Source organism: Polyodon spathula, chromosome 6 (genome assembly GCF_017654505.1).
Source record: "Polyodon spathula isolate WHYD16114869_AA chromosome 6, ASM1765450v1, whole genome shotgun sequence".
Classification (NCBI taxonomy): domain Eukaryota; kingdom Metazoa; phylum Chordata; class Actinopteri; order Acipenseriformes; family Polyodontidae; genus Polyodon; species Polyodon spathula.
The window spans coordinates 40,098,289-40,114,005 of NC_054539.1; the positions used below are offsets into that span (position 1 = coordinate 40,098,289).

The window sequence follows — 15,717 nt, forward strand, 5'->3', positions numbered from 1 at the left end:
CTGTAGCTCCCTGCAGACCAGTCTGCTAATTGTATCCAAACGACTCCCTCATTAATTGCAGCGATGATCAATGAAGAGTCAGAGATGAAGGAATTTCTTCTGAGAAATAGTGTTTCAGAGAAAATGCAGCAACCAGTTTCATAAATGAGTTTGGAGGTGGCTTGACACTCCCTCTGACCTCAAGAGAACTTTTTAGGAGAAATATATTTGTTGTCTGTATTCTCATTGTACAGTCAGACTAGGTAACCTCATCACTATTAGGTGATAGAGGAGATGGGAGTCTCACACCTGGTTTAACAATGTAACCAGGCTTAACTATGACAGCCACAAAAAGTACTACATTGATCACATTTTTTACTTTTTGACAATGAGAAAAATGTTTGGATACCAAAGCCATGAAGCAGCAGCCAGCCTCAACACATATGTATGTTGAACTAACTTTTATTTTTATGAAAGAATTTTCAAATATGAATTAAGGGGCAACAGATATGCGAGTTTATCAGTTAAAAATAATACAATAATAAAAACGATTTGAATAATGCAATTGCTCCAAAGCTATAACATTGCTACTCATTATCCCCAAGATATTATTACTTTAAGTTAGCATTTCTAAACACACAGAGCAAATGTCATTAGCGCAATATTTGTTCTGAAAGAAAGACCAATTACAATTATAAAACAAATAAGAAAATATGACTACTTACAAACCCATAAACGTAAAGTATATGTTGTTTATTACTGACTTGCTAACTTTAATGGGTGTGTGCTTCCTTTCTGAAAATATTGCACGAACAATATTTGGAGTAAATAGCTTTGAAAATTTAGCTCATACCCTATATATTTCTAGTTTTTATTTCTGTTTTCTCCACTTATCAATAAAGTAGCTTTCAAAACTGCAAAGAACTTTCCAAATGTAAGTTTAAACCGCTATTACTTACAAATGCCTTTGCATGTACAGTAACAATATGGAAAAACAACCCACAGAAGTACAGGTGGTGTTTTTGTGTGTGTGTCACTTCCATATGGTACCTTTTTTTTTTAGGCAGTGTAAGGGAGGTAAGAGGTCACTTTGAAACACCTCTGAGAACAATATCTGTGATCTCAGAAGCTAGTAAATATATTGACATAACTTTCTCTTTTTTTTTTCCTTAGGCCAACAAAATGGTATGAGCAAAACAGTTAATGGCTTGATTTTGTATTCTGGATACCGACTTTGATTCCGAAACTTAGAGTTGGGAGTGGTCAAGTTGCTACAGGAAGTGGTGGGGATAGATTAGTAGTGGAAACTTTTGGGCCAACTTTTGGACCAATTCCTCAGCAGGGTGTCCTTTGAAGATGCCACCATTCAGCTTTAAATCACTGGTCTTGTCTAAAATTTTGGTTTGAGAAGAACCTTCAATTCCCTACTGCTGCATTCTTCTCCATCCAAGCCCCACAAATGGCCAGGGGAGTCTGTGTATTACCTTCCGTTTCTGGTGGCTAGTGGAAGTGTCCATCTCCTCCTCTCCTATGTTGTCTGTCTGAGAGGTGGGACTGCAGTTCATGCGCTCCTCTTCCTGTCTTTGGAGTCTGTCTGCTACTGCCTGGATAGCCTCTGTCCACTCCTCCCTGAAACACACAGCTACAGTGAACAAAGATGCATTTCTTAAGCTCACTAGTAATAATAACTTCTGGCAACTGATCTTATACTTGCTATGGTCATATATAAACTGCTTGCAGAAAATGTGAATCAAAAAGGTACTTTTGACGACACAATGGGTTCATGGTAAACTGAGTCTTTTTTGCATGCCTGTTCAAACACCAAGCAGAGGGTTGGGATTTGAGCACTCCATTTTTGTATTAATTATGTACTTTCATTTTTTTATGTTTTCTTAAATTGATATGTCTCTTTTTTCTCTTTATTTTGCCATTAATCAACTATTTCAAATCAGTATTGTTTATTTCTTCTATTCCAGATAACTGAATAGCAAATCGAGAGCTTACCATCATTTGATAACAATTTTTAATTGCCTCTAATGAATATAATACTTCTTTTAAAACTTAAAAGTTGCTGCTATTTTGTTATAGGATAATAACTGCAATTTAAATTGATGTTTTCTTCAGTTTAAATAGGTATCCTTTCATATCTGTAACAGGGAAAAAAAAATAACAATTATATATCTATATATTATTATATATATATATATATTATCTAATATATATATAATATATATATATATATAATATATATGAAAGAGTTTATTTACATTTTGGTTTGCATATGAAAATACAAAACAAGGTCACAGAAATCAGAATTGTGAAGAACAATTTGTAGGTATAGTGACCATAAATATAACTACAAGCTTAACATCCAGCTATCTTATCTGCGACATCTATTTGTAAGTTTAAGCAATTAAAAGTTTGAACAGCAAAAGCCATTGTCAAGAAGCATATGTTACTTTACTAAAATGTGTTGTTTGGAAAATGTGACTGCCATAGCTCAGCACATTCAGCAGCTAGGGCTGTAAAATCAACTGTGTATAAATACGATGGTATATACCTTCCGATCCAGGTTTTAGGTATGCTCCTGTATCATTTTTCTATGACTGTACTGACAAAGCTGAGAAAGATTTCTAGAATTCTGCAATTGACTGTTTTATTAAGAACTATACAGAACCCTAAATCAATTAATATCATTATAATAGACTTGTCTTTTTCACTACAGTTTGCAATGTGTTGTATTTTCCTAAACCTCCATATATGCAGTAATCCATGGAAGTAGTTAGGCCCAGCTCTTGGTATTGACTCGCTAATGTTATTGTTTGTTTTCTTCCAAAAAGAAGCTGTTCTTCATACAGATCTGCATTTGGCCTGCTGTATTTCACAAGAATGCAGAGGAAAACATAACCAAAAGGTAAAGTTAAAGACCTACCTTTCCTCTGGAGTATCGACATGAAAAGTCCTTTCTATGACAGTGGTCCACTGTAAACACCTGATGATGAAAGTGTTTGGCTTTGGTCGTTCTGTTTTCATTAACTGGCATTCTGCAGAAACAAATGCAACGTGACCTCTTACAGTAGCTGTCATGAATTTGAATTCAAGTTATAGGGACGCGGCAAATTGCTATTGGCAAAAGGTTCAAGAAACCTGCACATGTCTAAGTAGTTTTGGAAAATTAAATAATAAACTGACTTGCTTATTTGTTCTTGCATTTTTAGAAACAAAGTGCAAAATAACTAGTAGTATAAGGGCTAGTTTCAAATGCCAACTTCCAAGTAATAAGGTTTCGTGGCCAGCCAATTCAACTGAAAAACCACAGGGCAATGCTAGTTATTGTTGTAAAGGTTAATTAAAACATGACTGAGCGCATATAAAAACTTTAAAATCACTTTTTCATCTGCTTTTCGACGTCACTTCAAATGTCTATACTCCTCTGAAAAGGTGTGTCTGCTTTACACCACTCCTGATCACAGCAGACAGGTTTAATTGAAGCAGTAATTACAAAGGGAAACTAAGAAGCCCAGAATCTGTTACTTCCCCCAACATAAGTAATCAGCTGTTCAATGTTTTTTAATTATTATTTATCAAGCACAAGTTTTAAGTTTAAAGAATGAGTGAAGGAGGTGTGAAAAAAATAAGTGTCTCTCAGACTTTGATTACCAAGAATGAAGTGGGCGACTAGATTCATGGTACTTCTAGCTATCTCAGCACGAAACAAAACCCAAAAAAACACTTGCCAATATATTTGCTGACAGACATCCAATTTTCAAAAGCTTGTGGTGTGACTGATATATGGGGTTTTGTTTAATTTTAAAATCACAAGACAGATTACTACTGACCATCTATTTCAAAATATGTACAGTACTTTAAAAACCTAATTAAGTTACATACTGGCAAATATCGACCTTTGAATGAAAGTTTTATTTAACAAATAGCGTATTGAGGATCATTTGAACAAAGATTTACGTTTGACTGCATTGGTGTTTGAGAAAAAAAAATAAAATAAAAACAGCCACATTAAAATACACCTATTATTACAATTGCACTTTCTCTGATGTCTTAATAGCTTGCTACTCTGGCTGCGTCTGTATTAAACTACTGTATAAATAAAATAAAAACTCAGTTCCACTCCAAGAAAGGCTTACTGAAAGAAAGGTTGAAGTGGCAAAGAGTGGAAGATGAGAGAAGAACTCTGTAATCATTAGCCAATTCTGTGTCTGCTAATATAACAGTCACCGGAACCGAATGATAGGCTGTGTTCATATTGGGTTTGTTAAAAGCAGTCTCAGTTCATTTCCTTTGGTTTAAAACATTAAATCAATTTGCTTGCTGTTCACACTTAGCTGTAAGCAAATGTACTGAGTTAATTTTGTTCACATTGAAATTTGCAAGTGAACTTTTTATGATTAGTGTGCTGGAAGTTTACACTGTGCAATGCATTATGGTATCTTTTTAAGATAGCAGTGACTAGGGGATTGTTCTGTTTTTGGTCAGCATGTGTTTCAATTTAAAACAAAAATCTTCATGATTTTTGTCACTATTGAAGTTAGCACTGGAGGAAAGTACAGGAGCTGGAGAGAGAGCACCATCTTTGTCCAGTTCTGCCTCAATTGTGGTGTCTGACCAAATTTTAAGTGTTCTTGTTTCTGTCCATTTAAGCTACTAACAGCCAAATGAGCAAGATGGGCCGAATGGCCTCCTCTCGTTTGTAAACTTTCTTATGTTCTTATGTAACAGGCAAGCAAGTTAAATGAGCTAAGCATTACTATTAACATAAAAGTACAACAAATGAGCTGTGGTCTTGAATTAGTCACCCTATTTTTACACCAAAGGTGAAAAGCACTAAGGAATCCACAAAAAACCCAAAACATTTCCATATAAAGAATATTTACACACAAATTTACAAGCAAATTTGACTGTTATCATTTCCACTGCATATGTCTGGTAAACAATAGGTCACATCCTCTGGGTTACCAATTTAAGCTTTACTCAAAAAGAAAATTCTTCCAAGCTTGCAAATCAGCAGAGGAAAAATATGATCAACTTCTTCCTCTTCTTCTTTAGTCATTTAGCAGACACTTTTATCCAAAGCAACTTACAGAGACTAGGGGGTGAACGTTAGGTTATTATCATAAGCCTGGCTCCCTGAAATAGAAATGTAACCATTATATATATATATATGGATAGTTCTCTCATGAAGACCCCAAAACCTGAATAAGACATAACAAAGCTGCTTGCAGAGCCTGTGCCGCAGTCATGGCCCGCCCCGGAGGACACAAAAGCAATGTGCTTACAGATCATAGCGTCATTTTGCCTTCAAACCTGCTCCAATCATGGATGCAACTTTTGTTACGATGACAAAACATGATATATCTCAGCCATCCAATCAACTATCTTGTTTTTGTTTTTGTTTTTTTTTAATTGGGCCATAGCCATGGCTACGCGGAATTATCCCCATGTAATTAGGGTTGCAGTAGGTGTGGATTTTTATTTTTAGTTCATTTTTTACCATTTTCTGGCTTCAATGGAATATTGACACTCACCTGTTTGAAACGTCTATATCTCCCGTTCCACAAGCCAAAAAGTGCTGACCTATAACTCATCCGAAAGCTAAGAACTGGTACTAACTAGTCACTTTTTTATTTTTTCATGTTATTATTGGAAATTAACTTTATATATGCTTTTTAAAAAATTACTTCCGGAATGTTTTTCGCCCCGCTGTGTGTCTGTGTGCGTATGCGTGCAGCAGCAGGGCACATCAGATGCCGACTGAGACAAAGAACTAATTACTGAAAAGACATCTAAGATAGCCCTCTTATAAATGTCGTACTGTTATTTTTAATTAATTACGTTTTCATTTTATTTTATGTCCTGTTTTGAAAATGTTTCTCTGGATGGAGGCGAAAGTAAATATGACTGATCTGTCTGATCTCTAGCTACTGTAGCTAACTTAGTATATTTAGTGTCAGTGTTGTTTTATCATTATTTTGATTAGTGTACTTCCTTTCTGTGTGTGTAAAAACGATGGATAAGTATTTTACTGTAGTCATTACTTTTATTATTAATTAGCTGTTTATTATTGGTAGTTTTTTTTTTTTTTTTTAAATCTATACAGTATTCACAAGTTTCTTAAAAAAAAAAAAGAAAGAAAAATAATAATAAACATACTCTACAGCTTGTGTAGCATATATATTGAGCCCGCTACACATAATTAATTAACTTTAATCACAAACGTAATTATATTTTTATATTTTATATATTTATATATTAGGTTTCTTCAGTTTCACTTTTAGTTCACATCCGCCATTCCGGCTCTTTTATGCATATTTTTTTTGCATTACAAAACCTTATATACAGTAGCTCTCAAAAGTATTCACCCCCCTTGGACTTCCACATTTTATTGTGTTATAACATGGAATCAAAATTGATTTAATTAGGAGATTTTGCCATTGAGCAACACAAAAAAGTCCATAATGTCAAAGTGAAAAATAAAATCTACAAATTGTTCTAAATTAATTACAAATACAAAACAGAAAATAATTGACTGCATAAGTATTCACCCCCTTGAGTCAATATTTGGTAGAGGCACCTTTGGCAGCAATTACAGCCATGAGTCTATTTGGATAAGTCTCTACCAGCTTTGCACATCTGGACACTGCAAGTTTTGCCCATTCTTCTTTGCAGAATTGCTCGAGCTCCATCAAGTTGGATGGGGACCTTTGGTGAACAGCAATTTTCAACTCTTTCCACATATTCTCAATTGGATTGAGGTCCGGGCTTTGACTGGGCCACTCCAGGACATTGTCCTTTTGTTTTTAAGCCACTCCAGTGTGGCTTTTGCTGTATGTTTGGGGTCATTGTCCTGCTGGAAGATGAATCTTCTCCCAAGTCCCAGATCTCTTGCAGACTTCAGCACGTTTTCCTCTAGGATTTCTCTGTACTTTGCTGCATCCATTTTGCCCTCTATCTTCACAAGCTTTCCAGGCCCTGACGCAGAGAAGCATCCCCATAGCATAATGCTGCCACCACCATGCTTCACGGTATGGATGGTGTTCTCAGAATGATGTGCGGGGTTAGGCTTGCGCCAAACATAGCACTTAACGTTGAGGCCAAAAAGCTCTATTTTGGTCTCATCAGACCATAGAATCTTCTTCCACTTGGTCTCAGAGTCTCCCACATGCCTTCTGGCAAACTCTAGCTGAGATTTGATTTGAGTTTTTTTCAACAATGGCTTTTTGCCACTCTCCTATAAAGGCCAGTTTTGTGAAGCATCCGGGCTATTGTTGCTGTATACACAGTGTCTCCAAGCTCACCCGTGGAAGACTATAACTCTTGGTGCCTCTTGGTGGCCTCCCTGACTAGTGTCCTTGTCCGGATACTCCATTTCTGAGGACAGCCTGTTCTAGACAGATTCACAGTTGTTCCATATTCTCTCCATTTCTTAATAATGGACTTTACTGTGATCCGGGGGATATTCAATGCCTTGGAAATGTTCTTATATCCTACCCATGATTGGTGCTTTTGAAGAACCTTATTCCGGATTTGCTTTGAATGTTCCTTCGTCTTCATGATGTAGTTTTTGTTAGGAAATGTACTAACCAACTGTGGAATCTCTCGGAGACAGGTGCATTTAACCTGAAATCATGTGAAACACTTTAATTGCACACAGGTGGACTCCATTCAACTAATTATGTGACTTCTAAAGACAATCGGTTGCACCAGAGCTTATCTAGGTGTGTCATAGCAAAGGGGGTGAATACTTATTCAATCAATTATTTTCTGTTTTGTATTTGTAATTAATTTAGAACAATTTGTAGATTTTATTTTTCACTTTGACATTATGGACTTTTTTGGTGCTGATCAGTGGCAAAAACTCCTAATTAAATCAATTTTGATTCCAAGTTGTAACACAATAAAATGTGGAAAAGTCCAAGGGGGTGAATACTTTTGAGAGCCACTGTAGCTCTGCAACTGTACAAGCAATTTCAATTCTGATTAAACATTTCAAACCCTCATAAAATTGTACATTGCCCACATAAACTTTTTTTTCTAAATTGTTTGGAAAAATATGAAAATGTGCACATTTGTGAAATATTATTAATATGTCAAATTTCTGTATTTTTTTTTTGGAGGTATTGCTTACAAGATAAAATCTATAAAACACTCTACAACAAAACAGATGATATCATTGTAAAGGTCTTCTGCTCAATACCTTTCTGTTGATATACTGGGTTTTAATTTGTGATTGATGGTTATTTAACTACAAGCGTTAAAATAGAAAGTTGTTGGATACATGCGCAATTTATAGTCATTCCTGTAGGTGGCTGTGACAGGCTGGCGAGTGGATTGAGGCTCAGAGACAGAGTAAAGGCAAATAAAGTTATTTATTAAATAAAATAATCAAATAAACAGGCACAAGGGCCAACAAAAAGAGGTTCAAAAATCAATAATCAAAGTGAACTTACAAAAATAAATGGTCAAGTTCCAGGTCTTTAAACAAGATACTCCTTTCTTCTTAAAATACAAAACTCTCCAACACAAAAGCAAACTGAAACACAAACACGCCCCAAACAGAAAACTCACACACCCTCTCAGCCAGAGCCTCTCCCCTGGATTTTATCCCCTGTGGCTGGAGCACAATTAATCAATAATTATTCAATTAGAGCTCCAGCCACATTTTCACATGTTTTTCTGGCAGGGAGGAATTTAACCCCCTCCCTGCCAGTTCCAAACATATTCATATAGACGGGGAGTTCCCCGTTACAGTGGCATAGGGTTAAAGGTTAATGTTTGCATTTCTAATGTATGGGTGAGTGTACCAAAGCCGTCGCAAGGGCAAGATTGCACAATGACTGGAATGCTACAAGGCTAAGCCAAGAGGCTGCCCTGTGCTTTACCATGCGGAACCCCAGTAACAAAGTAGTTACAGCTAACAAATTGAGGGGCAAACATCTATGCTTATGTTGTAAAGGTCGACTGGGAAGCCGCCCTTAACACATTAGTTCCAAAACCAGGGTTTTGAGGATCCACGACATTCAGTCTGTAGAAACTAGGAAAGGTATGGGGAATAGCCCACACCGCTGCATTGCAAATGTCTGGTGACAGATGGAATACAGCCCACGAAGCTGCTGTGCGCCTGGTGGAATGGGCAGTGAGCTTTTCTGGAGGGGGCAAATTGGCTCGCTCATAGGCAGTCTTGGCCATGTCTGCTATCCATTTGGACAGCCACTGCTTAGACAGGGCTTGACAATGGGAGTTCGCCCCACAGCAGACAGAAAATTGTTCGGACTGCCTCCAACCTGTCCTGTCAACATAGTACACCAGGGCCCGCACTAGCAGAGCATATAGAACTGTCGCTCCCTGTCAGACTGGAAAGAAGATGGACGGAAAGCCTCCAAATCCACAGACCGGTTGACATGATATGCTGAGATCGTTTACAGCAAAAAGGCAGGATTGGCACAAAGCGTAACCTTTGTCCTGGCCTCTGAAAAATTAAATCAGGCTTTTGCAATGAAGAATGTCTGCTTCTCATTAACCTGCCTGCGGAGGGGATAGCAAGCAAGAAAGCTGCTTTGAGCGATAAATATTTCAGCTCAGCTGAATGCAAGGGAGCAGGCCGAGCCGAGCAGTGGGAAGGAATATAACAGTTGCCTTGCCAAAGCATCTACTACCAGTGGGTCCCTGCCTGCTATTATGGAGAACCAGAGGGGACAGTGGGTTGATTTCTGGGAGGCAAAGCAATCTACTTTTGCTCTGCCGAACCTTTCCTAAATGAGAGAAGGTCTGTCGCCCTGTTTGTCAACCTGGGCAGATGTACTGCCCACAGTAAAAGAAGGTTCTCGTGTGTCCTGGAGCAAGCTCTTGCCAAAAGGGAGGGGGACCATCTTGAACTGGAGTGAGTACCCGGTCTGAGCCGTAGCAGTAAGCTCCCAAATTTATGTGGTGCATTGACGCCATTAGCCCATATGGCACATGGCTTCCTGAGAAGGGTCCCTGGGCCTGTGGCAGCAAATTCCTAGGGCTGCTCCTTAGCCTGCAGGCTGATTCCAAACATCACCTTTGGCAGGGGGCACAGCCGGCTGTGCCGGTCCTGGAGTCTGCTAGGATCTGGGGCACAAGATTGCCACTGGTTTACACTCTGGAGGTGGCTTGGGCTAACAAGCTCCTTAATGGAATCCCGCATTCGCGGTGACAGCGCTGCAGCATTTCGTCCACAACGGTACCAAACATATGCCCTGGAGTGATCTGGGTGTCCAACAACAGTGCTTTGTCACTGCCAGGCACTCATGCCTGGAAAAGCCAAACCTGCCTACGTGCAGCTACCAATGCAGCCAGGTTCTACCTATAGCCTGTCTGTTGAGCTTAGACACACGGAGCAGATTCTTGTTAACCAGGTTTTGTGGTTAACAAGGTTTTGCGGTTAGCCACAGGCCCTCATCCAGCTTTTGTGGTGAGGGCCTGTGGTTCCCAGAAAGCGACCAGAGCAAATGCAACTGGTAGGCTACCACGATGCTGTTATAATTAGCCTAGCCATATGGAAAATGCACTGGCTGCATAAGCTCTCCTGAGGATCAACTGCTTGTTAGAGCAGCATTCTTAGACAAGGCAGCAATAGAAGCCTCAACAGGTGGAAAATGGGCCAGGCTTCTCTGCATCATGCACCCTATATTGGACATCTATCGACTGGGAAACAAAAGGAGCTGTTATCGGACGGTCCCAGGAAGACTGGATTTTAAAAATAAAATCCTGGTGAACTCGGGGGGGGGGGGGTTCCCCTGCTGTAGGCCTGCTGTAATATTGTCGATAGGGAGTGCTTAATGCAGGGGACATGCTGTTGGACTCCACATCGGGAACGCCAGCCCCTGTTTGCTGACCTCATCAGAGGCCAATCTGTGCTCGGAGCCATCTGGGGCCTAAAGGGAACATGCAGGGCAGGACACAGCCACCGCTCTACAAGATGGTGATGGGAAAGAGTGCTGAGCAGGAGTAAGGGATGCAGAGCAATCCTTTGAGCCGCAGGATTTTGCAACAGGACTGGGTCGGTACCAGGCGGTAACTTTAGCATTGGGTCGATACGGTACCAGGTCAGTTCAGTACCCCTTCAGTGATTTTAGCACCAGGTCGGTAGGGTTAGGTCCGGGACTGGGTCGGGAGTGGAGCGGGTCGGTGAACTCAGTACCAGTTCAGGACGGGTCCACTGGTTCACAATCATCAAGAGTGGCAATGTACAGGGATGCCCACCTGTATTTTGCCACTGGCAAAACCAGTCAGTCAGTACCGCACACGAGATTGAGAGAAGCCTGCTTGTTAGAATGGACTAACAGCCTTCGTAATGGTGAAGCTAAAAGCTGTCACCAAAACGGCATCAAGATACTGTGGTTAAAATTGTAAGGAACAACAACAAATGAAGCAAGTATCTTGGTCCTGCACAATGCTCCTGAGCCCAGCAGCTGCTCTTGCTGCACGTGTGGTTTTTGAGCACCATGTTGCAGACAGGCCTACACTTAGTACCTGTAAAAAAATGTAAAACACACAAAGAGAAAATACTTTCTCAACAAAACACAGTAATTAAACAATTACATAAATAATAAATAACGTCTCGTATGGTGCTAAAAAGCAAACACAAGAATTAAAATAAGCTCCAGCCGGAGCTATGCAGCATGGGGGGAGAGCACAAAGTCAGCTGAATTATGTTGCTGGATTCAAACTGCATACAAGTATGCATTCTAAAGCATGCATTATTCAGATGTATTGCCACTGATGGATTATTATGAGGCTGTTTGGTCCAGTGGTTCAAATCCCGGCTCAGCCACCTACTCACTGTGTGACCCTGAGCAAGTCACTTAATCCCCTTGTGCTCTGTCTCTCGGATGAGACGTTGTTTTACATGAGCAGCTGATGCATAGTTCCCACACCCTAGTCTCTGTCAGTCGCCTTGGATAAAGGTGTCTGCTACATAGATAAACAAACACATTATTATTATTATTATTATTTAGTCCTTTAGCAGACACTTTTGTTCAAAGCGACTTACAGAGACTAGGGGGTGAACTATGCATCACAACTGCTGCTGCAGAGTCACTTAAAATAAGGACGGATGAGACATTATCTTATTACAAGTTTCAGAAAAATTAAGAAAGCTACCACTCTGAGTCTAACCTCATTACATGAGCTACTGATCTCTGCACTAAGGAATTTTAAACCTAAACATAAATATAATACAAATGATGATGCTAGCCATAAAATGTTGTGATTGCAAGACATCTCTAAGAGAATGAGAACACTTTAAGCTCAAGTCAAGAAAAAGTGCAGTGATGCTATTTCTTACTTTGTTCTGCAATTTTCATTTGAAAATTAGTACTGTAGCAACTTTTTTGCCACTGGGGTTTCCAGAAGGTGAGTAAGGTCAATTCCATTTAAAAAAAAAAAAAAAAAAAAAAACATTTCTCAATAACAAATAAATAAATAAATAAATGTATCATTAACTTGGAAACTATCTTGATAAACAAAATAAAATAAACTACAGTATGACCATTGATCATGGCTAGTGTGTTGCAACACTTTCTTAAAAGTATTAAAATAAAAACAAAACTTGCACAGTCTGTTTCATTTGAATACTGTAACTATTACACAGAATATCAATATGATGCATTACCTGACAGATAGATGTGTTTTGCTTTGAAAGATATAAATGTATAGAGCACATCCATCTGTCAGTTTCTCACTTGTGACAGAAGATTGTAAACATACAAACAGTGTGTATGACTACAGTTTCCCGTCCATTCTCATGTAACTTTCTCTTTGTTTAATTTTAAAAGACTGTTCAGCTAATACTGGATAAAAGGCTGCCAGTATTTAAATTTTAGTGATCTAGACTGACTGCAGAATTTTCAATTGTATTTACACAATACATATTCAAAATATTGCTCAGTTTAAATTAAACAACAGCATTAGTTTAACTAGTATCATGCATGGTACAGTTATGGAAACCATGTAAGATAGAGTAAATCAAGAACCACCAACATTAGAAACTAGCCACATTATTGTGTTGGAGTCTTTCTAATATCTTTCTGTTGGTTGTAATCAACGTCTGTTTCTGTGTAGGCTGCCACTCACAAGAAGAAAAACAAAATATAAATGATTACCGTACTTCTACAAATATAACCTACCACCTTTTGCAAATTGTGGGAGAATGCATGGTATATATGGGTTGCAAGTTATATATGAAATGCACAATACACTCAGGTTACAGTATTTAATATCATTAGCATATTAGATTATTTTGGATATAGTAGTACACTACAGGATGCACATTATACAAAGGATATAATGCAGCACAGACCTGTCCATTATATACATGATACATGTAATATTCTAATAATTACGGTAGTAAAAATTCAGAACTATTTTTTAGATTTCAGCTCTGCAGAAAACTTATATTGATGCTTTAGGCGCATTTAAATGGAAGATATTATTTTCTTATTGAAAGCAATGAACCAGAAAGACCAGGATGTAGGAGTACCATCGTGTTGGAATATGATAGAAAATAAAATGTCAGCCTGCGCACATATCATTGAAAGTGCTTTTTTCCCCCCATTGTTTAATTCACAATTTTGATCCAGTCATTTTGTTTTAGATATCACGAAATGTTACAGTAGCATTTTTAGAAATGGACCTGCAGTAATCAAAAATACAAGAAATATATAATCAATTTCCCTTTTAAATCACGAGGTCTGCTACCACACTAGTTATTAGTGGGCTTGCCTTGCTTCCAGGAGGTCTGTTACTGTTTTGCTTCCTGGATCACTTCACCCAAGCAGTCAAAGCACCTTTTTGGCTGCAAAGCCATTAACTGACTGACAGGAAGGCGTGAAGAAGAAAAGACATTATCACTCTCCATGAGAAATGACCCAGGAAGTGCAGGACTATCTGACAAGAATCTCACTCTGTCATGCACACATAGGTTCCTTTAACACTTTAAGGACTGATTTTAATGGAATGACAAACTTTTATTTATAAATATTTATTTTGAGAAAATAAAGTCGAGAGGAGTGTCCATTAATCCTTGTTATGAGCTTCCTGTGATTTTTCAGAAGTTGCTGCCAGTTTCTGAAGGGTTTTCACAGGCCTCAGGAACAGTCGCAAAACCAGGAAGTGGGGCGTGATGCAGCAGATGTGCTTGTTTCTACAACTATTTCTTTAGAAAAGGTGCATTACATAAAAAAGTAGATGGTGCTAATAAGAATACTGTAAACTACAAACGTTTGAATTACTGTAATGTTTTGAAACGTAAAACATTTTCTAACACTTTTAAAATGACCACGGTCAGGAAAATAAATGGAACACAATTGTGGAAATTATTAAAAAAAGTAAAGAAATAACACTAAAACAATGTAAGTACATGTATTTTTTATGATAATATACATTATTGGTGAAGACATGTGCATTTAAAACAACCTTTTAATAGACAATATGTTTATTCAAATATGACACATGCTTACTGCTATGTATATTTTTTTTGTTTTGTCCATGTGAGGAGCTCTGAGCGGGAAGTGGGGGTGCGTCCGAGGGAGGAGTGCGGTGGCCTACCAGCAATTAAGATCAATTTATGCCCGTGCCCAAATTACTTTGAGGACCACTGGTGTAGTAGACAAACCCTACAAAAAATATTTATGATTTTTTTTGGATGTGTGGCAGCACCACTTTCTAAAATTAGTAGACCTACTGACGCTGTACAGCCACCTCAAAATGCGCTGCAGCATATTATAACCGAGGTTGCAGCTCCACCGGTATCAGTGCCAATGCAACTGCCCCCAGCTGTGTCCACTGAAGCTTTGTATGAGGCATTTCAACCAAAGGAATACAGATTTCCTACTCACTGCTTTGGAAATGAAAAATGCACTCAATGCTGTAAATTGGCTTGGTTTGAAAAGTGGTCTTGGTATGTGAAGGAATACGATCATCTGCTATGCTTTCTGTGCATACAAGCAACCCATAAAAAGCCAATACGTGTGTATCCAGACAGAATACCTGTAGTTTACGAAATCAGCGGTATGTAGTGTAGTGACTACATCCTCCTTACAGTGAGAGGAAAGCCACTAGTTTTCATTAAAGAATGCAGAGCAACAAAATATTTGAGCTCGATTTAATCCAGACCATGGTTTAACAATGCTAATTACAGTTTAAAGACAGGTAGAGAACATAAACAAATGTCAAACTCTAATAACCTGAAATTAAGCAACAGTTGCTGCCAAATGCCTCTCCAAACAGTAGAGCACTCCTTTCGTACTAGGCTTTAAAATTGTAACTTTGTTTCCTGATGCGTCTACAGAACGAACTGAAGTGATTGTTGTACAGAAGGCAGAACGTTCCCGATTCGCAGGTGTCAGTAGCATGTTTTCAAGTCTTGTCTATGTACAGTAAAGACCAGCACAATGTATAATGTTTATGTGTTTGATGATTTTCATACTTTTCTTCCTATAGTTAACTAGTTTATGTACAGTTAAGGATGGATTAATGTTTTATTCCTGACAAGACACAGCTGTCTCGTTCCAGTACTGTTTAATAGTAGACTGCAATGGCATTTACGCAACTGTTCAGTTTGTGAATAGACCTAAACATGTCAAAAAGAATGAAAGCATGTTAGTACTTAAGATTATTAAATGTATTTTATATGTATTTTACTATTTTAAAAAGACATAAACGGCATAGAATAGGCTGTGTTTAGTATGTCATTGAGTA

General features: G+C 38.3%; 1 protein-coding gene across 1 annotated transcript in view; it reads right to left on the bottom strand.

Annotated features, from left to right (window-relative positions):
* The window catches only part of LOC121317179 (RAC-gamma serine/threonine-protein kinase), a 180,727-nt gene that overhangs the window by 44,197 nt on the left and 120,813 nt on the right, over positions 1 to 15,717 (bottom strand). The window contains exons 4-5 of the mRNA XM_041252840.1: positions 2,912 to 3,023; positions 1,464 to 1,608 (exon numbers count right to left, since the gene is read on the bottom strand). Coding sequence (XP_041108774.1) covers positions 1,464 to 1,608; positions 2,912 to 3,023 — 257 coding nt within the window. The remainder of the gene's footprint in view (positions 1 to 1,463; positions 1,609 to 2,911; positions 3,024 to 15,717) is intronic.